Genomic DNA, 26,712 nt, shown 5'->3' on the forward strand with positions numbered 1-26,712 from the left:
GCCCTGATCTCAATATCATCGAGTCTGTCTGGGATTTCATGAAGAGAGAGAAGCAACTGAGGCTGCCTAAATCCATAGAACTGTGGTTAGTTCTCCAAGATGTTTGGGCCAACCTACCTGCCTTTGTTTTGAAGGCAAAGGGTGGTCACACCAAATATGGATTTGATTTAGATTTGTCTTCTGTTCACTCACTTTGCATTTAGTTAATTGATAAATATAATTAATATATATTAACATGTCTATTTTTGAAAGCATTCTTACTCTACAGCATTTTTTCACACCTGCCTAAAACTTTTGCACAGTACTGTATATAACACTTTCCTGTTTCAAGTGAATGAAAGATGGCAGAGGAGGGCAGCGAAGGAGAGGAGGGTGGATGACATACCTGGCCAGCTTGTCCACGGTGCGCTGTGTGCTCCTGGTCTTTCTGTGCTGGGGGCCCAACAGAAGGCTCTGAATCTCCAGGCACTGGAAAGAGAGAGAAGAGGAGCCACTCTAGTAGACATCACCAAGACTGGACTGAAATCGCTGCGAGAGACATCTGTCTACAGCACCTGTGTGACCCTACAGACACAGAAAAACGCCAGCTGTTGAGGTCAGTGACAAGTGACCAGGTAAGTGAGTTCATGTTTCAACATTATTAACATGTGCTTTTGAACAATAACAGTAAAGACGCAGTGACTCCAATAATTTGTTATAGAGTTAATAGTTAGAGATAGACCCCCCTGCCCTATATAGGCACCAGGCCACCTTTTAAACAATAACAGGATAATGCCCAACCAGAGCACTCAGAATCAATCAGAAAATCAGGAAGTGATTAAAAGATTAAGCATCTTGGAGAGAGGTTTTCTCTTTCTGTAACATATAGGATAAGAAAAGATGGCTGTTGTCTTACTGATAAAATAAAAGTAGAGCTAGAGACTCAATGTTGTGGTAAATGTTTCATGAACATGGTCCTTAAAAGAATACATACATATGGTTAGCCTAAGATTCAGAAATACTATTGTTGTTGTCCTCTTCCTTAGAGTTGGCCTGCCCTGAAAAGGGTTAAAGTCCCTATTCTGTTTTTTAAAAAAGGAAACGGCAAGGATGGGAGTAATATGACACTTCAGAGTCTGGCACCGAGATATCAAACCACATCCAGAGTGTTCATCAGAGTCCTCTTAATAACCGCGAATAACCCCCTCCCCCCCTAAAGGCAAGGACATCAGGAAATAAAAGACAGGGTCTTTAGACCAGTGTCAGGATATTCCTGTAGTGGTCCGGTAGCAATCTCTACATCTGCTTGGGATTACAATGTGCAGTTGATAAGATACGACAGCTACAAAGCTCTGCCAGTAAAAGGCGCAATCCCAACCACGGGGGGACACATCCCTGCACCCTTGCCATAAATATCTCCCAAGAGTATCTATGTCAGCCTCTGTGCGATTCACAAGGCCAAGCTAGCAGATGCTTCTGTGTTGGTGCCGGATCCTTTTCATGCATGGTGTTGTATCTCATACAGATCTGTTGTTGAGGCCGCTCACTGCAATACTTCAATCCTCTGTACACCAGTCATGGTAACCAGTCATCTCAAGCTTATTACCACCTGAGCTAGCTGTTGCATATTAAGACACTGTTACTCCCTCAGGAGAAAAGAGATCAGCTTTAAAATAAACAACATTTTCAAAACATTTACTGAAGCTATAGTGATACGCCTCTAATGCAAGTCGGTGCTGACAGTGTTATGGAATAGTAGGAGCCAACTGTGACCTGCTTAAAGATCCGAATCAAATAGCAGCAGCACAAATGCAGATCTATAGTAGACCAAGGAAAACTGGGCTGCAAAAAGCTCCACTGTGTTGTGAGAGAATAGAAGGGTTTTGGAAAAGTGGGTTTGCCTATTAACAGGGCTGTGGTCAGGTCCCATCGCTGCCAAGGATGATGAAATGGAAATTAATTTTGAACTGAAGAGAAAATGTGTGTATGTGTTCTACTCTTTCTCCCCTGATTTCAAGCCATACTCAAAGGGGCTAACTGCTTCACAGGTCCTGTGGCTGAGTATTCATCAAAGAAAATATGGCCATACCCTCATTTCCTGCTGTGCTCTTTCCTGCTCGTGGCCATAGATACTTTGGAGGAATTCCAGGTTTCTAAATCGAAATCGCTACGTTACCACAGCTGTTGTCATGATTACTGGTAACAGAACATGATATCAACACTCACTGTTATCTATCAGGGGCAATTTGGAAAGGTTACTGGCCTTAAAAGCTGCAGCGTCAGTTAGCTGTGATTCAGAGTGGGATACTTGGAGCCCCTTGTGCTTGGATACCACAACAAAGCAACATAGCAACAAGCCACCTTCTTATAAAGGCATGCTGTTCTGAGTATCCAGGATTTCCCCATTTATGTGCCATTCCTTCCCTTCTCAAATTGATTATTTGGACCGGAAATACGGACAAAACATAATCAGTAAAACCATCTTGCTTTTCAAGTTTGTTCCTTTTCTCCCACAACTGCCAGCAAGAACATGAAACTCCTTCAGGAGGGTCAGCCCTGACATGAAGTAAAAAGCAGGCCTAGTATTATTTTCACACAATGTGAGTGTATTGACATCATAAAAGGCAACCGGTAGAATAAGTAAGTTACTTACATTAATTAGATCATTTACACAAAGAAATTTATGAATTCACAGAAGATTCTTGTCTTTGATTTAATGACTTCTGTAAAGGGCAGCAGTTTGTTTCTCCATGCATGCAGTTAAAAAAACAACAACATTTTTTGTGCTGCACTTTGGATATACACTCACCTAAAGGATTATTAGGAACACCATACTAATACTGTGTTTGACCCCCTTTCGCCTTCAGAACTGCCTTAATTCTACGTGGCATTGATTCAACAAGGTGCTGAAAGCATTCTTTAGAAATGTTGGCCCATATTGATAGGATAGCATCTTGCAGTTGATGGAGATTTGTGGGATGCACATCCAGGCCACGAAGCTCCCGTTCCACCACATCCCAAAGATGCTGTATTGGGTTGAGATCTGGTGACTGTGGGGGCCAGTTTAGTACAGTGAACTCATTGTCATGTTCAAGAAACCAATTTGAAATGATTCGACCTTTGTGACATGGTGCATTATCCTGCTGGAAGTAGCCATCAGAGGATGGGTACATGGTGGTCATAAAGGGATGGACATGGTCAGAAACAATGCTCAGGTAGGCCGTGGCATTTAAACGATGCCCAATTGGCACTAAGGGGCCTAAAGTGTGCCAAGAAAACATCCCCCACACCATTACACCACCACCACCAGCCTGCACAGTGGTAACAAGGCATGATGGATCCATGTTCTCATTCTGTTTACGCCAAATTCTGACTCTACCATCTGAATGTCTCAACAGAAATCGAGACTCATCAGACCAGGCAACATTTCTCCAGTCTTCAACTGTCCAGTTTTGGTGAGCTTGTGCAAATTGTAGCCTCTTTTTCCTATTTGTAGTGGAGATGAGTGGTACCCGGTGGGGTCCTCTGCTGTTGTAGCCCATCCGCCTCAAGGTTGTACGTGTTGTGGCTTCACAAATGCTTTGCTGCATACCTCGGTTGTAACGAGTGGTTATTTCAGTCAAAGTTGCTCTTCTATCAGCTTGAATCAGTCGGCCCATTCTCCTCTGACCTCTAGCATCAACAAGGCATTTTCGCCCACAGGACTGCCGCATACTGGATGTTTTTCCCTTTTCACACCATTCTTTGTAAACCCTAGAAATGGTTTTGCGTGAAAATCCCAGTAACTGAGCAGATTGTGAAATACTCAGACCGGCCCGTCTGGCACCAACAACCATGCCACGCTCAAAATTGCTTAAATCACCTTTCTTTCCCATTCAGACATTCAGTTTGGAGTTCAGGAGATTGTCTTGACCAGGACCACACCCCTAAATGCATTGAAGCAACTGCCATGTGATTGGTTGGTTAGATAATTGCATTAATGAGAAATTGAACAGGTCTTCCTAATAATCCTTTAGGTGAGTGTATATCACAATGTTCTAGGTTTACATTTTGCTGCAATTTGTTTCCTTTACGAAATACAAAATCCTTAATTTGACAAACATGATTCAATTAACTAATTAAATTAACTAATTCAAACTCAATTCAAATCTAAAGGAACAAAGTCAGTTCTATTTGTAGCAAGGCTTTATTCTTTAACCCTTCGCCACTACATACTATGGCCATACTGACAATTTAAAAAGCAAAACAGCAAAAATGTACTATTACCTATTCATAATCTATATTTTGTACACTACCGAGCAGTACATAAAATGTTTTTAAAAAGGTAAATGTTATTTTGAGGCTTTGTAAGAATGATTGTTTCCATTACACACACACAGTGCACTCCCTGTATCATAGGGATTCTTTGGAATGTATGGATGTGGTCAGTCTTTCTATTATTGAAGGTAAGTGTGAGAGAAACAGAAGGGCCCCATCTTTCACACCACACCTATTGAGAAAGCATGGGGTCACTCTGCGAAATCTGACACCCTCTTAAATAGCTCCTGAGCCAGGGATAGTAAAAAGGCAGTGTCGTAAATCAAAGTAGGATCAGCACGAGGATCAGAAGTCATTATGGGAAAGACGTGTCATTAAAATAACTTCTCACAATGGGACACACATCCTAGTTAGCTTGGTGTCACATTTATATGCCCTAGAAATCCCCCTTCTCCCAGCAGGTGCCACCCCCCAGAGCTGATCGCAAGAACTTATATTTCATCCTTATGTGCTTCAGTGTTTTCTTTGAGTGGGTCAAGTTTGAGCATCAAACTTATATGGGAGTTTCATGTCTTTGAAAAGACATACATTTTACATAATGGGAAGGTACATTTCCTGCAGATAATTTTCAGAACCGACTGAAAATCTGTAACAACCCAGCAGCTAGGAGGCTGCGTCTGGTTTTAAAAGGGGAGTTTCATAGGACGGGAGAAGTATCATTGATTATCCACAACTGCCCTTCACTAAGAAAGTTATTCTGTAAGGGGAATTGCAAGAAAACTTAATTTCATATAATGTTGTTGTGGAACGGAAGAACGGCATCCTTGCACTTCAGTGACATTTTTATGGTCTCATTGGCTGTGTCACTGGCTCTAGATATGGTTACATGTGTTTTCATTGGCTAGTCAATCAGCCAGTCAGGGGCCCTGCCAACATAACCAGCCCTATTAAATTCCAGGCCAAGGACTGGTAATTCAGCTGATTTGAGCAGTGGTATTAAAGTCAGCTGCGAGGGGCTGTACTGTCATATTTGTTCCAGCCCAGCAGTTAAGTTGTTTCAGTTCAGCTACTTAATTGGTCCAATTACATGATGAAGTGGATAATACTGAGTCTCTCAAAAAGGTTTGTGGGTACAGTATCTATGAATGCTACACAAAATAATAAAAGGTAAATATTTTAGATAATCCAAACATTAAATTTAGTAACTGAATACTCAAGTTATAACAACCATAGGTGTAGGTTTAGGGGGGGACGAACATTTAATAGTCCCCACCAATAATGTGAACCCGGCTCCATGGGCGTAGTGGATGTGTGTCCCCCGATTCTGAAACCAAACTTACAGCACTGACAACAACAGAAGAAGAGAGTTTGACACAGGTGAGTTTGCTTGATTGTTTTCCATTTTAGATTTTAGAAATACTATTTCATTTATTAATGGCAATCTATTAATTTTAATCTAGTCGAATAATCTAAATTTAGTGGCAGACCAAGTTTTTATTAGTGTTCATTCATTACAAGAATCTATTGCTGAGTGATGTTGTACTTCATCACATCTAATGTTTATTTTCCTGTAAATTAAACAGTATAGTAAAACATTTCTTCAGTAATCGAGGCTGCATTTAGAGGAAAGCTCTCAGGCATTTATGCACTTTGGCTAAGAAGTGTAATTTGCAGGTTTAGCTTATTGATAATTTTCCCTCAGAGAGTAGTGACAGGTGGTCTCAGGTCTATTCACTTTCGAAGAGGTTACTATAAACAGCTTTGCTTTCCTGTGCTCTGTCTCTTGAGTCTCCCTATGAGCATCATGTTGGTTATCTGCCAGGTGCATACTTGTATAACATACACCGATCAGCCATAGCATTATGACCACTGACAGGTGATGTGAATAACACTGATAATCTCGTTATCATGGCAGTCAGTGGGTGGGATATATTAGGCAGCAAGTGAAAATTTTGTCCTTAAAGTTGATGTGTTAGAAGCAGGAAAAATGGGCAAGTGTAAGGATCTGAGCGACTTTGACAAGGGCCAAATTGTGATGGCTAGACAACTGGGTCAGAGCATCTCCAAAACTGCAGCTCTTGGGGGGAGTTCCCGGTCTGCAGTGGTCAGTACCTATCAAAAGTGGTCCAAGGAAGGAAAAGCGGTGAACCAGCGACAGGGTCATGGACGGCCAAGGCTCATTGATGCACGTGGGGAGCGAAGGCTGGCCCGTTTGGTCCGATCCAACAGATGAGCTACTGTAGCTCAAATTGCTGAAAAAGTTAATGCTGGTTCTGGTGTCAGAACACACAGTGCATCGCAATTTGTTGCGTATGGGGCTGCGTAGCCACAGACCAGTCAGGGTGCCCATGCTGACCCCTGTCCACTGCCGAATGCGCCTACAGTGGGCACGTGAGCAATGGAAGAAGGTGGCCTGGTCTGATGAATCACGAGTTCAAGGTGTTGACTTGGCCTCCAAATTCCCCAGATCTCAATCCAATGGAGCATCTGTGGGATGTGCTGGACAAACAAGTCCGATCCATGGAGGCCCCACCTCGCAACTTACAGGACTTAAAGGATCTGCTACTAACGTCTTGGTGCCTGATACCACAGCACACCTTCAGAGGTCTAGTGGAGTCCATGCCTCGATGGGTCAGGGCTGTTTTAGGTAGGTGGTCATAATGTTATGGCTGATCGGTGTATGTTGTGTGTGCATAAGGGGAATCCATGTGAAGGTAAGAGTGTCTGATCTTTACCTTCTTCAATGTTTTGTAGGCTCTCCTGACGTGACACTGGGCCATCTCCACCCCTCCAAGGATCTGGTACGTCTCTGCCACCTCTACACTAAGCTCTCCAAATGTCACTTTTTTCAGGGGCAGAGATTCCTTCAGCAGGGTAACAGCTCTCTGAAAGTACAAGTAGGGGAGGGCAAGAAACATTCCGCAGATCAATACAACCAGTCGCTGTACTCCAGCACAACACATGCTCTGCGTTTTTTGAGGAATTTGTCCTGAACTAGGGGATGGACATAAGTAACGAAAAGTGTTTGCACCTGAAGGCTTTGGCGGTTCCATTCAGAATGTACTTTTCTTACAGCCTTGTCTTTCCCCTCCTGATTTCTGATTTTTCTCAAGATGCTGCAGTGGCTGCAGTAGAAACTGATGCATTTGTGTCATCCCCTTAATCTATCAGATATGATGTCATATGCTTACATTCCAGTTTCAATTCATAGACGTAAGGTATGACTTAATTTAATGAATTCAAAACAACTTGAAGCAAACTTACAACTGAAAATGTGGATTGCTGCAACATTAAGGCCGTGTGTCCACCAAAGCGCCCGGCTGCAAGCACTGTTTCAGTGCAATGATATGGAATATCCGCGGAGAGGACGTAGAGAGAGGACGGACGGTCAGTATGGTGTTTGTCCCGCCCCTCCTCCGCTGTGATTGGACAGCTGGGTAAAAAGTGACAGTGACGAGCGTAGCAAACATTTTTCAACTCTCGGCGACCAGGAAAAAACGCGCAGTGCTCAGCGTGAAAAAAAACGTGCAGCGCTCGATGCTCAGCGTGAAAAAGACGCTCAGCGCCACGTCACGCTGCTGGTGTTTTAAAAACGCGGCGCTCCCATTGCAAACAATTGAGAAAACACGCCGACCTCAGGAAAAAACGCTTTGGTTGACACACAGGCTAAAATGGTGTAAAGTTCACCAGAGTCCACTACAGCGCTCTCAATATCATCTCATGACCATCTATGTAAACACTTTGGCACGAAGCACAAAATGGACTAGATGCAGATGTGGTTGGGCCTGCTCCATTTTATGTCTGGAGTTGAAGCACCTCTATGTCAGGGCTGACCATTTTAATGTGGTTCTTACTCGTACACAGACAATTCAGAGATGCCCTGTCAATTGGTGAACGGAGGCGTGATTGGCTCTCAGTGGATGTTGCTCTGACCTCTTGGTTCCCAGAGAGGATGAGATAGCGGCAGTAGTCGTCCTGCACTGAGAGGACTGTGGGATCCTGGGGTTTTAGGGAGCTCCGATAGCCACTTAGACTCTCCTCAAAGAACTGCACTGCACTGTCTGAACAAAGAGAAATTATTCATTATTGCACCTACACGAATATGGGATGCTAGATTCAACATAATCCAGAATACCTCTGTACACCACAAAAATTCATATTGCACTCTACCTTCTGAAATCGGGCCTAAATACTCTATTTACAGTGTTCCTGTAGTCATGAATTTGATTCAATTGTTTGTGCCAATAAGGAGAAATACATCTTTTTTTTTTTTAAAGCTACTGCACAGGTTTATACAGGTGTCCTAGGATGAAAAGGAAAATGTGTTAACAGCAGTTGGTGACAACTCATTCAGTTGTATTGCAAGTGATCTGTGTTCTAACTTCGTTGTTTTTCTTGTTAAGATTTTTTACACACTGACATTTTCATGTTTAAAAAATATATAAGAAAAGAAAAAGCCCAGCCAAAGCCATCTGCCTTCTCTGCCAGCTTGTATCTAAGCTGCAAAAACATCTAACTAGTGGGGAGTTGGGCCCAGTGGCTTAAAGGGTCTATTAAAAGTGCGCTTTAACACGTTTTGACTCAAAGGATTCTGATGCCAATTGAAACCCTGCATTCATCCCCTGATTACACACTGCTAATCAGTTCTGCAGAATTAGCCCCTCAATTCAATTTAGCAAACAGACGGCTGGTGTGAACAGGCTTACCATTGTACCCAGGCTCCCCAGCGGTGGAGTAGGCCAGAGCCAAGCTGTGAGCAATGTGTGCCCCCTCCAGCCCCCCCGCCGGACACTGACTCAGCGCCATGGAATGAGCCTGTGAAAAAGTCCACAAAACAAGGCACACGGATCACCTCCGAGAGCACAACAGAACAACAATGCAAGACATTTAATTTAGATTTGTTTCTCCCTTGAGGTGTTGGCTGAGAGGTGGGTTTCTAGTTCCTGAGAGCTTCTACAACTTAGAACGGGGGGGACACATTTAATGAAACCTTTCAAGGATGTTGTCTAGTTCTTGCATCAAACTGCCAATCCAGTAGTGATTGTATAAGTCACCTATAAATCATGAGACATCAGTGTTTTAGAAAATCACATCATTTCAAGATCATCTGGAAAAAAAACATTTGAATACTCTTCAGCCCGTAGGGGCCAGACTTATCCTTCATTCAAGAACTGACTGTACTTGCCTGAGCTATAACAAACACATGTTCCCATTTTTAGAAATTGATGAGATAAAGTAACCAGTAAAACCAACTGACTAGGGATCTGCAGGACCAAGACTGGAGATCATTGGCCTAAATCAAGTCTGCATTATGAGCAGATTCAGGAATGTCAGGCGGACAGCACCACCAGCTCTTACATTGTCTGATCTACTGATAATTAATTTAAGGAACTGGTAAAACCAAAGGACATGGAATTCCTGACTGGGATCAACAATTTATTTACTTAACTACACCTAATTAATGAACGTAAGATGACACCAAATCTGGTCCTGGGTGGGAGTGGGGGATTACTATCTACAGATACTTATATGTCTCTTTAATCCATCACCTGCTCAGGCCTAAGTGTAACCAATTAAACAAATGATTAGTTCAATTAGGTATGTGAGAGCTCATGATGTAACTAAAATCACAAGATTACAAGCATTGTGGCATTTTCTAAATGCATTCAGATTTTTTAGAACTGAACTGGATGGACTGCAGCAGAAGTGACCCCCCATTGTGCAGAATACAGCAGTGCACCTGTAGTGCTGGTGTCTTGCCTGTAGGAGATGCTGTATGGCTCTGTCCAGCCGGCCCTCTGCCTGTTCTATGGCAGCCATCTCCCTGTGGACTGAGCAGGCCGCCCTGTCCTCTGCCACCCTCAGGGCCCTCTCGCACTGGCACAGCGCCTCTGCCCACTGCCCCTGCTTCTGGTACAGCCTGCACACACACACACACACAGCACCTCATCGACATATGCCTGGCATGGACTAAGGGGGTTAGAGAACAGACCTCTCTACACAGAGATAGTGTATACTTACAGCTAGACAGGTAAGTTAGACTTACCCTTCAGACTGATGGCTTGGAGTTTAAGGGGTATGTCTAAGGGTGTTGTGTGCTTTTGGAAATGGCTTAGGATGGATGTGTCAGACAATAAAAAAAAATCTCAATCATATAACGATTATTGTCTCCTCTCTCTTTCTCTCTCCCTGACAATTTATTGTTTTTTAAATTCCATTTTAAAACCAGTTTAATTCCATATTCTTGTGTTCTATGACTAGCTCCCAAATTGCTTAGCATTGGAACATATTGAAATGTAGAAGAGGATTAGGGGATGAGAGTTCAAAGTCTGGCTTGTGGAAACAGCAATAGCCAGTGTTAGGCAACGGTGAAGATTACAGGCAGAGTTAAGGTTGGGCAAGGGCAAGGTTCGCAGAGGTGTGAGGTGTGACTCAGATTTGGGCAAGGGTTAGAATGAGACTTAGTATTAAACTGAAGCTATAGCTTTGCAATTTAGGGCAAGAATTAAGAGTATGGGGCAGTTCGGCTGCAATCAGGTAGAAAAGGGATAAAATATATGAAGATTTCAAGTGTTGTCTTAAAAAGAGAAAACGAATTGCTCCCAGACCCTTTGAAAAGAAAAGAGAATTTAAGTCAGTTCCCAAGTGCTGTCAGAGACAGCAGCACCTCCCTAAATTAATGGTCCTCCTCTGCTGGCAAATGTGTCCACTGCCTCACTGAGAGACTAACAAGAGCAGAGCCCATGGAGATGGCTTTATTAGGCTTGAGCGTCTCTTGTACAACTTACACAGCAGGATTCTGACCTTCAAGGAATGTAGCCAGTGAAGATGAACATGCACACTGGTTCTATTCGTTTACAGTGCCGGGTGCCATTTTGAACACTGTGCACAGGCCACTTGCAGAGCCCAGACAATGGGTTTAAAAGCTTCTCTTGTGTCCTTGCTTATTTCCCTCACACTCTTCTCTGGGTAATAACTGCCGGCCACAGAGCGCAGACTGACATCATCCCGACCAGCAGAAAACAAGCTCATCAATCCACAACGCCCAGGCAAGAAGGACAGAAGGGGAATTAGACCTCTTAATGGATTCACAATTGAATTTCGCACTCAGGGACACATACACACACACACACAGCAGAACACACCCTCGTCGAGATTCTGGTTCATGTTGCTCAGTATCAGCAATCAGCAAAAAGATTAGGACCAAAAAAAAAGGGCTAGATTTTGTAAATGTTCCAGCATACAACATTGTCCCTTTTATTTAAAGATAGTGTAAATTAGTGGCTTGATGTCAATGTCAGTAAACAGACAGCACTGAGTTCAGTACCAAGTGCAGATAGTGATATGATATTACCTACAATCTTATGTAATACAACTGTAATCTAGCTTCTGTGCTGATCAAATGTGTCTAGCACTGATCCTAACAATCCTCAATCTGTTTCAATACGTCACCATAAATCTCCACTGTCTGAAGGCTCATGTCTCACGTTGGTAATTGTTAGTTAGTTATAGATTAAATAAACAAGTAACTTAATGGACCAGAATGCAGTGTTTCCAGGTTTTTATAAACATCTTTTAAGGGGGACCTAAACAGCACCCTGGACTGGGGATTCTCCAGGGCCAGGGTTGGACACGCCATGTTGTTCAAAAGGCAACTGTCACAGTCTACAGAATAACCTTTACATGACCAGTGTTTCATTGTGTGGGCATTGTACTCAGTTTGCTTAATGTTACAGAAGCTCTGGGATAAACACTTAAGCAATTTCGTCTTGTCAAGGACTTAACCTCACATTTGTGACAAACATGTGGAGCATGTTGGGAGTGCCTTCCGAATCCCTTTGCCCTTTAACACCAAAGACTTCCGGAGGCAGTTCAGCTTTATTAGACAAGAAACAGGGCAGCGCACTTCGATTACGGTAATCTTTTCTAGTGCCAGTTTAAACAGGAATTTGCCACTTGTATCAAGCCCAGAGGTTCACTGGCCTCTAATAGAAAATGCCACAATAATGTATTGTGTGCAAGAAGCAGGAGTGAGGCAGGAGGACTAGCTATTGTGTGTGTCATGTAAATGGCTACTATATCAGCTTCCTCCTTTGTGGAAATCAGATTATCCAAAACAAGTTTTTCCAGCATCCTGAACAGTCCCGGTTCCCTTCCTCTGCCATTTGCATCATTAATTCCAGCGCCTGTGATGCCCTCTGCAACCAGCTGGCCTTATAGGGCAGCAACCAGAGGTTGCCAAGAATGCTGTTTGCCTGCACAAACAAAGTCAGCAAAGAAAACCCTGGCTTTTAACAGCACATACTGCCTATCCATGTACAATGCTACCCAGGTCCCGAGTTCAGCTACAAGCAGCTTTTAGCTGTGCAACAGCACATATGGACATGCCCACATTATGATGGTTGTTTTTTCCCCCCCAATTTCATTCTTAACAGAAACATCAAAATCATTGCTACAAACTTCTAATGTAAAAACCGTCAGACATGGTTCCCTGGTTTCAATCAGGTTTTCCACTATGACACCATTTAGGAATTTATTCTGTAGAGGACTGCTCTGTAACACAATGTGAACAGCTTCCACAACACAGTGTTATGATTACTAAAGGAACATAAAGGTGTCAAACACAAGGGGACTGTTCAGCCTGTTTTGCTCATTTGGTTGCTAGTAGCTTAATGATACCAAGGATCATATCCAGACATTCCTTGAAGGATACCTAGAGTCAGCTTCAACAACCCAGCTGGGCAGCTTGTGCTAGACACCCACACCCCTTTGTGTAAAGTCATTCCTCCTGGTTTCAGTCCTAAAACCACATCCTATTGATCTCCACTTGCGTGTTTGGGTCCTTGTCTTACTGTTAATCCAAAAGGAGTCCCTTGGGTTAACGGGGTTAGCATCTCTCTGGATTATGATTATCTCAACATTCTCTTGTAGTCTTCTTAGTTCAAGACTAAAGACATTCCGTTCCCTTAATGTGTCAGTGTATGAAGCTTTAAAGCTGGCAATTAATTTGGTTGCACTTCTTTGGACTGATTCTAGTGCAACCATATAAAACCCTGCACAATATTCTAAATTAGATTGTATTATACTAATGCATTGTATAATTGCTCCCATTGATTTTAATTCAGCACTTCTCATGGTATAATATTTTTTACAACTTCCCCACATTATCTTTATGAGGACACGGTCGAGTTCACATAAACACATAAAACCCTTTTCATGAATGTCTTCTTCAAGATGAGTGCTCTGTGCAATACACTGCCCTTGCCTATATTGCCAACTTTCTGCTCTCATCATTCTCAGAACCTCTTTCACAATCTCCATCTATCTATCAATCTATTTTATGGTAGAAACCCAATGTCAATTATTTATGTGACAGGAGATTGTTTCTATAATACATCCGTATAATCTAATCACAATATCCAAGGATCCTTAATCTCACAAGCATTATGCATCTGATGTTAGCACCAAACCCTTCTAACATTGTGCCTGCCCATTGATAACAAAATTGGATTCTGTGCTTTGAAATGCCTGGAATGATGTATATGGTCCTAATGATAGACTATAATCTCCCACACCAAGTGGCTGAAGAGTTAAACTGCTAACTGGACCTGAAAGCACACTGTGCCTTTCCCATTGTTCTTACATTTGAGTGAATCCTCCCGATTGTGCAAACACTGGGATCGGGCTGCAGCCCCAGGCTTAATACTTCTAATCGAAGCCAAGTTATATTTATCCTGCAACAAAGGGCTAGATTTAGTAAGCTTTTGCTCCAGTGCAAGTTTGCACATTTTTTTCCTTCCAAAAGTAATAAACAAACTATCAGCATACCAAAACAAACCATTTGGATGCATGTAGATGGGCATTTGGAGTTGGACAATTGTTGTTTTTTGTCATCTCCTCTTGTTTTTGAGGGGTTATAATCACAGGATTGTTCTTTGTTTCAGTGACATTTAAACTTCAGATAATTTCAACAATGGCATACCTAATTTTCATGTCATAATCAAATATTCAATCTGATTGGGGATCTTTTTTTTTTTTTTTTTCTGTTGCCTATTAAGTTTGTCTTTGTGGACAATGTGCATTGACATAAAGTTTACTTATAGACTTGGAGGCCAGTAGTTTGGAAGCAGAAACTGCTGCACAGACTCTGGTGGAGAGCACAGAGTTGGTTCTTCAATGTTCCAGTCCCTGGATTACTAAAATATTTTTGTCCCTGAACCGTTAACCCACTGCTACTTAAAAATACTCCATAGACACTGATAAACAAGCTGTCCCGGAAGTCTAATTCAGTGGTTCTCAAACCAGTCCTGGAGTACCACCTGTCCTGCTGGTTTTTGTTCCAACCGAGGTCTTAATTGCTTAATTGAATCCTTAATTGACCTAACAAAGCAATATCCTATTCAATTAAATAATTAAGACCTAGGTTGGAACAAAAACCAGCAGGGCAGGGGGTACTCTAGGACCGGTTTGAAAACCCCTGCCTTAATTCAACCTAAATTGAGGTAATAATCTGCTTAGATTTTTAAATTGTGTAATACAACAGTTGGTTCTTTAATACATTCTTTATACAATTCTATACTTAACTTAAAACCCCTACTGTTTAAAATCATTACATGGCTCTGATTTAAGACATTATTAGTTTGATTAAGGGTTCAATTAAGTAACTCTGAGCTCGGCTGGAACAAAAACCAGTAGGGTAGAGGGTCCTCCAGGGCCAGGGTTGGGAACCACTGATCTAGAGCTTAATCTGAAATGAGGGAAGTGAGTTCAGCTGAATAATTAAGGGCATTGGAGCAGTTCGCCACAATATCAACTTGCTCAGCTATACCAGGCAGACTTCCTATCATATTTAATGACCTGTCCTCCTGTGCGTACTAGCCTCTTTCCACAGCCTCCACACTGTGCTGTCTGCTGGGCCACATCCTTCCCTATGTGGACCGAATTATGTTAAATAGGGGAGGGAAAAAGAAGCTAGCATTCCAACTGAGTAGGCATTCACGTCGTGGAGAGACGAAGAATAGCCTACATTTTGCTTCTTTTCTGAAAGTCTCAATGCACTCAAGGCTTACAGCCGGGTTCCCAGTCCCAGACTTCCTTAGCTATTAGGACTTCCATCCAGACAATCAAAGGCTTCTGCTCCTGCACAGCCAAGTGGGTAGTGATTAACTGAAATGTCATTGATTGGTTAATAAATAAATAAGTCAGGGATTGTGGTGGAGGCAGTTTAAGTACAAAAAAGTACCCGGAGAAAACCCACACAGACGTGGGGAAAACATCCAACCTCCACACCTGGGTCCCAGTAGCAATAACCATTATACCACAGTGCTACCCACATACACCAATCAGCAATAACATTATGACCACTGACAGGTGAAGTGAATAACACTGATAATCTCGTTATCATGGCACCTGTCAGTGGGTGGGATATATTAGGCAGCAAGTGAACATTTTGTCCTCAAAGTTGATGTGTTAGAAGCAGGAAAAATGGGCAAGCGAAAGGATCTGAGCGACTTTGACATGGGCCAAATTGTGATGGCTAGACGTCTGGGTCAGAGCATCTCCAAAACTGCAGCTCTTGTGGGGTGTTCCCGGTCTGCAGTGGTCAGTACCTATCAAAAGTGGTCCAAGGAAGGAGAAGTGATGAACCGGCGACAGGGTCATGGGCGGCCAAGGCTCATTGATGCACGTGGGGAGCGAAGGCTGGCCCGTGTGGTCCAATCCAACAGACGAGCTACTGTAGCTCAAATTGCTGAAAAAGTGAATGCTGGTTCTGATAGAAAGGCGTCGGAACACACAGTGCATCGCAGTTTGTTGTGTATGGGGCTGCGTAGCCGCAGGCCAGTCAGGGTGCCCATGCTGACCCCTGTTCACTGCCCAAAGTGCCTGCAATGGGCACGTGAGCATCAGAACTGGACCACGGCGCAATGGAAGAAGGTGGCCTGGTCTGATGAATCTTGAGTTCAAGGTGTTGACTTGGCCTCCAAATTCCCCAGATCTCAATCCAAATCTAGCATCTGTGGGATGTGCTAGACAAACAAGTCCGATCCATGGAGGCTCTCACAACTTACAGGACTTAAAGGATCTGCTGCTAACGTCTTGGTGCCAGATACCACAGCACACCTTCAGAGGTCTAGTGGAGTCCATGCCTCGATGGGTCAGGGCTGTTTTGGCGGCAAAAGGGGGACCTACACAATATTAGGCAGGTGGTCATAATGTTATGGCTGATCGGTGTATATACAAATCAAAACTGTGTATATATGTCTACATCCCCTTGAATATTCACATTTTTGTTGTGTCATTGCCAGGTTCATGCATTTAAATGAGGATTTGTTCAGTTTATCTACACTGATAAATGTATATTTATGTGAATAATTTTATATATTAAAAATACAAAACTGAAATATCTCCCTGAGTTAATACTTGATGGAAGCACCTTTGGTGGCAATTACAAGTGTGAGTTTGTTGGGATAGATCTCTGAACTTTGCACACCTAGATTTAGCAACATTTGACCATTCTTCTTTGCAAAAATGTTCAAGCTCTGTCAAGTTCTTTGGGGAGTATTAATGGACAATCATCAAGTCATACTACAAATTTTCGATTGGATTGAGGGCAGGACTCTGACCTTTTTGTTCCTTAGTCACTCCAGTGCAGTCGTGACTGTGCTCCAAGTGATATTCAATGCCTTTCAACAACTTTGGCCCAGGGTTATTTTGAAGGCTCCTTGGTGCTCATGGTTGAGTCTTTACTTTAAAAATACACTACCCAGAGGGGATTTTCTCCTGAAACCATGTGAATCACTACAATTTAACACAGGTGCAGGGCACTTAACTTGGTGTGTGATTTTGAAGGTGATTGGTTACACCTGAGCTAATTTAGCATTGCTCTTACAAGGAGGGTGGACACTTATCCCATCAAGCCATTTCAATTTATATTTTTATTTAATTTTCTACAAATTTCGAGAAAAAATGTTTCACTTTGAAGTTGTGGAGTATGCATTGTATATAATATATATCTTAATTAGCATTTTTTCATTGTTATTGAATATTAGTGACAGTATATTTTGTTTTGGAGCAAAACTCTTTGAAACACCTGTTGTTGTTTAATTTAAACAATCAGTATTTATCTTATTAAATCAACATTTTAAAATAGAGCCATTAGAGCTGATGACAGACAACAAACAAACTTTAAATATTTATAATCAGGCTGTGATTTTTTTTATGGTTGCCTGCTCACATCTTGCCACCCCCTCTTCTAAAGCTGACATTACCTGCAGTGGCTATTCGATGTGTCAGTATGCATCACAGTCACACTGCTCTCAAAAAGCAGCTGGACCTTGTACTGCACACCTGCACAAATAACAGGTACTGTTGTGCGGCACAGACTAAACAGTTGCCACTGTCTGGCAGGACTACAGCTTCACACTTTTTGCTTTGATTTTCAATTTATGATTCACATTTGCTTTTGAAGTAAAGAAAAGCAAGCCATCATACAGTTCCAAGTCTTTTTATATTGTGGCAAATTTCCAGCATTTCTTTGGCAAAGCAATTTTCTCCTCATAATTCTCTGATAGTGACTGAGTTTAAATGTGCAGATCTAACAGAAGTCTATAGATAAGAGGATGAGAATGATTGATCTCAGTTGAGTCTCATTTGGGAACATTAAGTGCTTTATTTGGAGATGTTGCAGTGAACTGCAGTCTGGCTAATGCTGAGAGGTCACTAACCAGTAGTGTATAGCAGCATGGAAAACCATTACAGTACCTCTACATGCACATACATGAACAAGTTCAGATCTTTAGATTACACTCCTGGGTCATGTTACATTCCAACTACAACATGCTGATCCCCTGTAGCATTTTTTATTCTTATAGGTGAAGTGCATTTTCATATGAAACAGACAGATGTGAAACATAGGATGCTGTTCAAATACCTATTTTCTTACTAGTTAAGGATTAATAGTGTAGTTACTTTGTTTGGAAGGAACATTTATATTTCTATATCTAGTCCATTACTTGACTTGAAACTACTTTTCCTGTTTGGAATTATTGTGAAAAAAAACCACAACTATATATATATATATATATATATTGCTAAGCCCTGTGACAAGTTTGTGTTTCATTTTTAATGCTGATTTTAGCAATGCTCCCACTATTAAAGGGGTTAAATGTGTTGTCAACAAGACATGTTCTAGAAGTCTCACTGTAATGCATTTGAACTACTTCCAAATTTGGTCTTGTGTGTTGGAGCTCCCTCTGGTGGTTAAACGTCCACATTTTGTATTGTAATAATCGTGCAAAAACACAAAAGCACAATTCAACCACCAGCCAGCATTACTGTATGGGTCACTTATACACATTAATCAAATGGAACAAAAATAAGTTTCAGACCACATCTGTTGTGGTCACATTATGTTGTAAATCGCCCTGGATAAGGGCATCTGCCAAGAAATAATAATAATAATAATAAAAATAACATCTGGAAATAATGTAATAAGTCACGAATGGCCAGGTATGGTACTGGAAAGCTGCAGGCAGGATGCTCAGGTTTTTTTCAAAATACTCGTCGACTGAAAATAATAGTTGCGTAGTCCCACAAAATGCAATTGTTCCATATCTTTAGAAGTTGATAATTTGGGGATTTCTGGACTATGGCCTATACACATTTAAAGTGGCAAACATACTGTTAGAATTCTCTGTCAAGATAATATTTCACATTACAAACTGGTGACCAAAATGTGAAGGCATTACTGTTGCAGAGACATGAGTGCTTGCTCATGGCAACACACACCTGTCGAGCGGCAGACACACAGCTTGAAGTGGGAACCCTCATGTAAACAAGTACCTTACCCTCTATACCACCTATACTGCCTACATACGTAATGGAGTCATCAGTTAATGAGCAAACGTCTTTTCCAATTTGGGAGGGTATAGAAGTGAAATTGGTGATTTTAAATTCTAAATTAAAAAAAAAAAAAGTTCCACCTGAGCTTTCATGTTTCATTCATTTCCCAAAGCTCTCCTACCTGGCAAAGCTCATGGCGATGTCACACTCGGCACTGGCCGTTTCTTCCCTGCTCACTCCTTCCAGCTTCTGAAGCTCCCCCACAATCCTCTCTGCTCTCTCCAGGCAATGCTCAGCATCCTTCAGAGTGCTCAGTGTTAAGGAAACATCTATAGCCACTGTTCCCTTTATCTCTGTTAGACCTGCAGATATAATGCAGAACAGAGCAGAAACCTTGCCTACCCACAATGGTATATATTTTTTAAATAATAAAATAAAACAATATAAAGAAGATAACTTGAAATGAGTATTTGCAAAAAAGCATGAATTGTACAAGTCTACTTATTGACTACTGGTGGGTGAAGTTTGGCCTCCCTACCTAATAAAAGTGCTATAAGCCCTGATTCCTTCCCCTACTCAGAGTGAACAGCCCCGTGAAGTCAGGTTGTGGTGGCCATATTAGTTTCTTAGATGTTTTACATTGATGCTGGTGAAACTGAGTGCAATGCAGTCACAAAGTTTCAAATACACAAAGTTTTGAAATCTTGAAATCAAAATATGAAAACCGCTTCATAGAAACCAATGGCATATCTCCACAACTCACTGTGATATTCCTAAGCATACATAGGAACACAGCCTGATGTGGTGTAACTCACACTCGCGACCAGCTGTTTCAGTCCTGCACAGACTTTCACAGCATGCGGTGCGTTGATTTCAATCCCTATGGAAACAAATTATTTTGCCAACTTTGATTCCCCTCGCAATTCTTATCCTTTCAATAATAACTATGGCAAAGGAGAAGCACCAAGGATCTAAAACAAGGAAGGAAAAAGTTCAGTACACAGTACATTTTGTGTCCTACAATTTGCAAAGCTTATTTATGTCAAATGATGCTTACCAATGATCAAAAACAGCTTAATATTAACTGTGAATTATGCTTCATTAATGTGCATTATAGTCTTTTAAAGGTATTTTATGACCATCTGTACATAGATGTGACCGGATATGACCAGATGCGAAAGTCATGAGTTTTGAAAATCTCACGAGTATCAAACAGCCCAATCACCCTAATAGTTCAATGGATTGTGACTGCACTGTACTTGTAAAACTTATCCACAGCAAATAAAACCCCACTGGGCTTTTGAACACCATTGTTGCCCTTGCTTTATACAGACTGCTAAAATGTGTTGGTACCCCTCCACAAAAAACAAAGAATGCACAATTTCCTCTGAAATAACTTGAAACTGACAAAAGTAACTGGCATCCACCATTGTTTATTCCATATTTAATAGAAATCAGACTTTGCTTTTGATTTTGTTTTTCAACATAATATTGTAAATAATAAAACAAATGAAAATGGCATGGACACAAATGATGGGACCCTCAACCTAATCTTTTGTTGCACAACCTTTAGAGGCAATCACTGCAATCAAAACTTTTCTGTAGCTCTCAATGAGACTGCTGCACCTGTTAACAGGTAGTTTGGCCCACTCTTCCTGAGCAGACTGCAAGTTTCAGCTCTTTCCATAGATGTTCGATAGGATTCAGATCAGGACTCATAGAAGGCCACTTTAGAACAGTCCAATGTTTTGTTCTTATCCATTCTTGGGTGCTTTTAGCTGTGTGTTTCGAGTCATTATCCTGTCAGAGGACCCATGACCTGCGACGTTTCACTCCAGAATGCCTTGATAGTCTTGAGATTTCATTGTGCCCTGCACAGATTCAAGGCATCCTGTGCCAGGCGCAGCAAAGCAGCCCCAAAACATAACCGAGCCTCCTCCATGTTTCACTGTAGGTATGGTGTTCTTTTCCATTAATTTATCTTCAGTTTATTGAAAGTTTCACACAGCCTTATACAGTCTAACAAACAACTTCTGCAACAGTTACGGGGCAGTCCCGATACGTAGTTACACAATATAATAGTAATGATTCATTGCGTTTGGGAAAGAAAAAGTTTTGCAGTGTTCCCACAAGCAGGTGCACGTCATGCCTCGTGGGAATGTTATTGTCCGAGGATGTGCAACACATAATATATTTGTGATTGGGGTGGCAGGGAAGGGGAAGGTAGTTTAGCACATACTGTACGAATATCATGTTTTGTGTCTGCCACAGCTGCAGGGATTACAAGCAGTTCTGCCAAAAAAAAAAACTCACACTTTGAAAGCTTAATCTTTTCATCTACTAACATAGAGCTGATGTGACTTGCGAAAAAGCTCCAGTTTTGACTCATCTGTCCAAAGGACATTCTCCCAGAAGGATTGTGGATTGTCAATATGCATTTTAGCAAATTCCAGTCTGGCTTTTTTATGTTTTTCTTTCAAAAGTGGAGTCTTCCATGAAGGCCACTTTCACTCAAAAAGCGAGGGATGGCGTGATCAGAAACTGACGTACATTCACCTTGGAGTTCAGCTTGTATCTCTTTGGCAGTTATGCTTGGTTCTTTTTCTGCCATTCGCACTATCCTTCTGTTCAATCTGGGGTCGATTGTCCTCTTGCGGTCGCGCCCAGGGAGGTTGGCTACAGTTCCATGGACCTTGAACTTCTTAATAATATTTGAAACTGTTGTCACAGGAACATCAAGCTGCTTGGAGGTGGTCTTGTAGCCTTTACCTTTACCATGCTTGTCTATTATTTTCTTTCTGATCTCCTCAGACAACTCTCTCCTTTGCTTTCTCTGGTCCATGTTCAGTGTGGTGCACACAATGATACCAAACGGCACAGTGACTACTTTCCTCCATTTAAATAGGCTGAATGACTGATTACAAGATTAGAGACGTGTGATACTAATTAAAGAAATGAAATAGTTTGGAATATCACTGTAATCCAATTATTTATTATCTTTCCTAAGGGGTACCAACAAATGTATCCAGGCCATTTTAGAATATCTTTGTAGAATCTATTTTCATAGCTTCTTTGCTTCATTCTATGACATACCAAAGGCATGCAAGTATACATGATGCAATAGCTTTTAATTTAATAATTTTTCAGGAGGAATGAAGCATTATTTCAATGAGCTGTTAGGGTACCAACAAATTTGAGAATGTCTGTATGACTGAACCCAAGCTCATGTACAGGGCTGAATTAAAATTTCCTTTCAACAATAGATTTTTTTTACCTTTCTGTTTACTTTCATGCAGGCATATATCTATATATAAAGAAGATACTGCAAGTAAATCAATGTATTTTACATTATATGAAATCCCAATTTGACCATCCAACAGATCATTATATTTTGTAAGTCGCCCTGGATAAGGGCAAGTGCTAATAAATAAATAATAATAATAATAATAATAATTAAAATTACAGTCTCCTAATCTTATACTATGTGGCAAATGTTCTGCTCCTTGTACAGCGTAGCCAAGCTATGGCATTACAGAGGAATCTTGGGGGGATAAAAGGATATTTGCCCAGCTGTTGGGCAGCCCCTCCTTTCGTGTGGAAGATAGTGATGAGACACTTCAGCAGTCCCTGTTTCTCTGCACCATCTGGGGGACCTAATGGGCTGGAGACAGCGACCGTCCTGGCCTTCTCTGTGTGCTCCTGGGCTTGCAATGCCAGTCCTGTGCCAGAAAGAGTGGTTAGCAACTGGGATTTAGATGCCAGTTAGAGAAAGTAGGAATAGAAAATCTAATCTAAGCCGATAGCCCTAATCTAGATCTGTAGACATGTAGCGTGATTCCTAAAATTATAGTTTTATGCGTCTTTACGTGTTGCTGTGGTGTATAAGTAAGATGTATGGCACCTAGGTTTTTGTTTTTGTTTGAAAATACAAATTATTTCCTATTTCCAGTTTGTGTGGTTATCCATTTTCCATTGTTTGCAAAACCTAAATGAAACTGGCAGTGATCCTACAGTAATGGTTCTAGGCATCTTTACATGTTGCTACATCTTTCAAACAATAGGAGATTAATGTGCATTGAAGATAGTTTGGAAATTAATCCCACATTCAAAAAAGGGGAAAAAATCAGAAAAGATGATTGAATTCAAATAATACAAAATTTAAAACACAGAAACGTGATTCTTCAGAGATTTTTGGGTGTGTTATAGCTACCCATCTAATATTTAAGAAAGACAATGGAGTATGTCAGGTCTCCTGGCTGCATGGGGGCAGGCACTATTTTCATTGTAGTGTAAATGTAATGTGGTGCAATGTAAAATACACCAATTTGAGAATACATCAGATTATAGTAAAGACATTCAGACTAAATCTTGCTAAAGTTAATTTCATTTTCTTAAATGAAAAGCACAAGAGCACTAGCACTGTGTGTGTCACAAGAGCATTAGAGAGAGACCCTTAGGCATTGATCGCTTAGTTTACAGTTACTATAAAATGAGTATTGCATTTTTTGACAAGGTATTGTGTTCTTGCTTTGCTTGTTTTTAGGTTTTTAGGAATAGAACTTGGGTTATATTCCAAACGAGTTCACACTTAATTTATTGATCAATTACTGGCTTTACTCTGGAACAGCACTGGATTTTTAATCCATTAATCCATTGTTGAATTTAGTGGCTTAATTCTCTGCTTAGAAACAATAAAACAAATGTATTGCCAAGTATTCATTTGTATTGTTTGTTTCATTGTGTGCAATTAGTAACATGTTAATGGTTTGGTTTATCTTCTTTGAATTCTTAAAAAAAATTGTAGATACTGTCTCAATCAAATCATGAGCTGTTCACTTGGTCTGATCAGTGGCTGGAAAAGTTGAGACAATCAGTGTTTGCTGTCACAGTCATTTGGTAGTATGTATTCAGTATTCATTGGAGTATAAATTTAAATACTTGAATTACACATGTACTTATTTCAGTTTAAGGGACATTTTATAATCCTGTTTTGTCTCAATGATTATGCAGCCACATGTCCCCCCATTAATTAGACATCATGTAGGTCATCTTTAGTCAATCATTCCAGATCCTTAAAAAACTAAAAACCTCTAGCTCTAGGGTTGGTGACAATTGATTTAGATTGTTAAGTAGTGCTTTGAGATATTCAAATTGAACAACCTTGGTAAAACATATGAAACATGACACCAAGAGTAAACCTCAGCAGATAATAACAATGCATGCTTGGATGCTTAAGGCCAATCTTGCAATCATGCATCAGTTTAAGAAAAAATTCCACCATGTTTGTAAGAGCTCATGTTAATGTGGAATGTGTGTGACATGTTAATTAATGAACTTGTATTCCTGAAAGGCATAATACACACTAGAAACTGATCTAATGCCTCAGACAAAAGAGAAGGAGCTGCAAAGACAGATTACTTGCTTGGCTTGGCTGTGTCGTTTCAGAGGAGCTTTGAATTAGGATTCACTCCTGCATACCTTTCAGCTGCAGGTATCCCTGAGCCAGCCTGGCATGTGCTTCTGCCAGTCTCCAGTGGCCATCTCCATAAACAAGCCGGGTTAGGGCCACGCAGCGTGCCAGTTCTTGGATGGCAGCATCGTGCTGAGGAGAGAACAGGGTTTTGTATGCGTTTCTGCTGATTCTGACAAGACACTTCAAAAGCGCACACACAGGACCACAGGTGGGGTCATTCTGGGGGAAAGGCAAGCACATTTTCACATGCTACTCCCTAATGTGTCAGATCTCAGAGTTCAGTTACAAAGGTACCATGCAATACTCCAATCAGGCCAACTCTGGATATTCACCCCCACCAGCCCTGGGACCAATATTGTTTAATTCGTCAATATCATATTTTGAATATTGGAAAAAATGCTTTCACAAGATAATATTTGATAACAATTGAACTGTTATGTAAAAATAATACAGTAACATGATTGAAAATCTTGTATAGGTTGAAATAAGAGATAATAGTTTACATACAAATTCAGTTATTTTGTTTTAATAAAACTAAATAAAAGTGTATTTGAATGCAGGCTGATATGTATGTATATATATATATATATATATACACACACATATAATATACATATATGTGTGTAGGCTATGCGTTTTATTAGTATTAGTAATAATATAGGAAGTGGCATGATTTTTCATTTGAATAACAGTACAGTGAACCAACTCACTCCGGTGTCCTGCCAGGTGAGTTCTGTGACAATGTTAGCTTGTGTGTGTCAGACCCCTGATCTTTAAGTGCGGTCCTGTGCAAAACATGCAAAGTTTGTGTCTGCATCTAATCTCACGGTTACCTCCTGATTGCCTGCAAAAGCCTGTGCCCTGTCTTCACTCAGAGCTAGTCTGTCCTCGGGACTCAGCATAACTGCTGCAGCCACAGCTCCACTCACACCCCTCTGCGGATCCCCTCTGCCTCGTCCAGTGGAGGCAGAAGATCAGGGGCCTTCAGAGCTAACAGTGCTGTGGCTACTGCCTTCAGGGCTGCTAAACAATAAAAAGGACCACAATAAAGGTGTATGGTTAATCTGGTTGAATGCATTCCAATACGATTGATATTGTGGCACTGGCGAGCAGCCAGCAGATGGCTAAAACATAATGTTAGGTCTAAGTGTAATGTAAGGTTCTGATATAAACAATTACAACCCCAGTGAGCTACCAACACAAATCAACTATCATTTCATGAAATAGGTTATATTGCTATTTAGGCCATATTGATATGCATTTCATTTTGGGTGGTTTGGAATGTCTTATTAAAAAAAAAATCAACAAAAAAGTTAAATTGTCAGACCTGTACCGCCTGGACCTCCTTCCGGCACATCGGTATAAAACCCTAATCAGGCTGTCTCGCACCCCGAGAAAGGGCATCTCGTACCGCCAGGGGGAGCACGCTGCGCACCGCGGGTTTAGAGCCAGGCTCTACTCTACTCGGTTACATTTATATACGTAGCCTATTTTACATTTTTAAATAAGTAAAATACCCATTTCTTTACCATTTCTTGATCACTTATAACGAGCATGCTTATAAAGAACACACTGTTTTGCTGGATTTCCATACCGGCGGCCAGATGTTTTCAAGCACTTTATTTCGCTGTTCTAAACAAAACTTACGATGCTCCTTCGACAGTGAATCCATAATCCTGCGTTTCCACAGTGGATGTATTTTCGTTAACAAAAGCAATATTCATTTCTTTACTCAGCACACAACATGCATATCTGTTTCCCCCTGGTTTAAAGTGGATTGAATTATTACCATGGACAGTGCTGGCTGAGACAGTTCTGGGCTCAATAAGGACAGAAATGGCTGTGGATGGTGATGCTGGCGGCGCGCAGCCAGTCTGGGAACAGGACGCCTCCTGCGCCTGCGCAGAGCCTAACCGGAGCACAGGACCCCTGGAGTAAAGACTGGATAGCTCAGGACTTTTGTGCAAAGCATAACGAAGAAGATGAACAAGAAGAAAACTATACTATTATAATATATACAAATATTCCTAGAACTGATATATATATATATATATATATATATATATATATATATATATATATATATATATATATTACTTAAAGCTCTTACAAATTAAACAAAGAAAATGCAATTGTATGCCAAGAATGGTTATTGATTTATT

At 41.0% G+C, this 26,712-nt stretch overlaps 1 protein-coding gene across 1 annotated transcript in view; it reads right to left on the bottom strand.

Annotated features, from left to right (window-relative positions):
• ttc23 (tetratricopeptide repeat domain 23) overlaps positions 1-26,433 on the bottom strand; it is a 28,359-nt gene extending 1,926 nt beyond the window's left edge. The window contains exons 1-10 of the mRNA XM_066701952.1: positions 26,340-26,433; positions 25,384-25,573; positions 24,556-24,679; positions 22,640-22,796; positions 19,259-19,384; positions 9,997-10,156; positions 8,943-9,051; positions 8,170-8,297; positions 6,972-7,121; positions 386-468 (exon numbers count right to left, since the gene is read on the bottom strand). Of these exons, the coding sequence (XP_066558049.1) occupies positions 386-468; positions 6,972-7,121; positions 8,170-8,297; positions 8,943-9,051; positions 9,997-10,156; positions 19,259-19,384; positions 22,640-22,796; positions 24,556-24,679; positions 25,384-25,452 (1,106 nt within the window). The 5' untranslated portion in view covers positions 25,453-25,573; positions 26,340-26,433. The remainder of the gene's footprint in view (positions 1-385; positions 469-6,971; positions 7,122-8,169; positions 8,298-8,942; positions 9,052-9,996; positions 10,157-19,258; positions 19,385-22,639; positions 22,797-24,555; positions 24,680-25,383; positions 25,574-26,339) is intronic.
• Positions 26,434-26,712: the final 279 nt, after the last annotated feature.

Source organism: Amia ocellicauda, chromosome 4 (genome assembly GCF_036373705.1).
Source record: "Amia ocellicauda isolate fAmiCal2 chromosome 4, fAmiCal2.hap1, whole genome shotgun sequence".
NCBI lineage: Eukaryota > Metazoa > Chordata > Actinopteri > Amiiformes > Amiidae > Amia > Amia ocellicauda.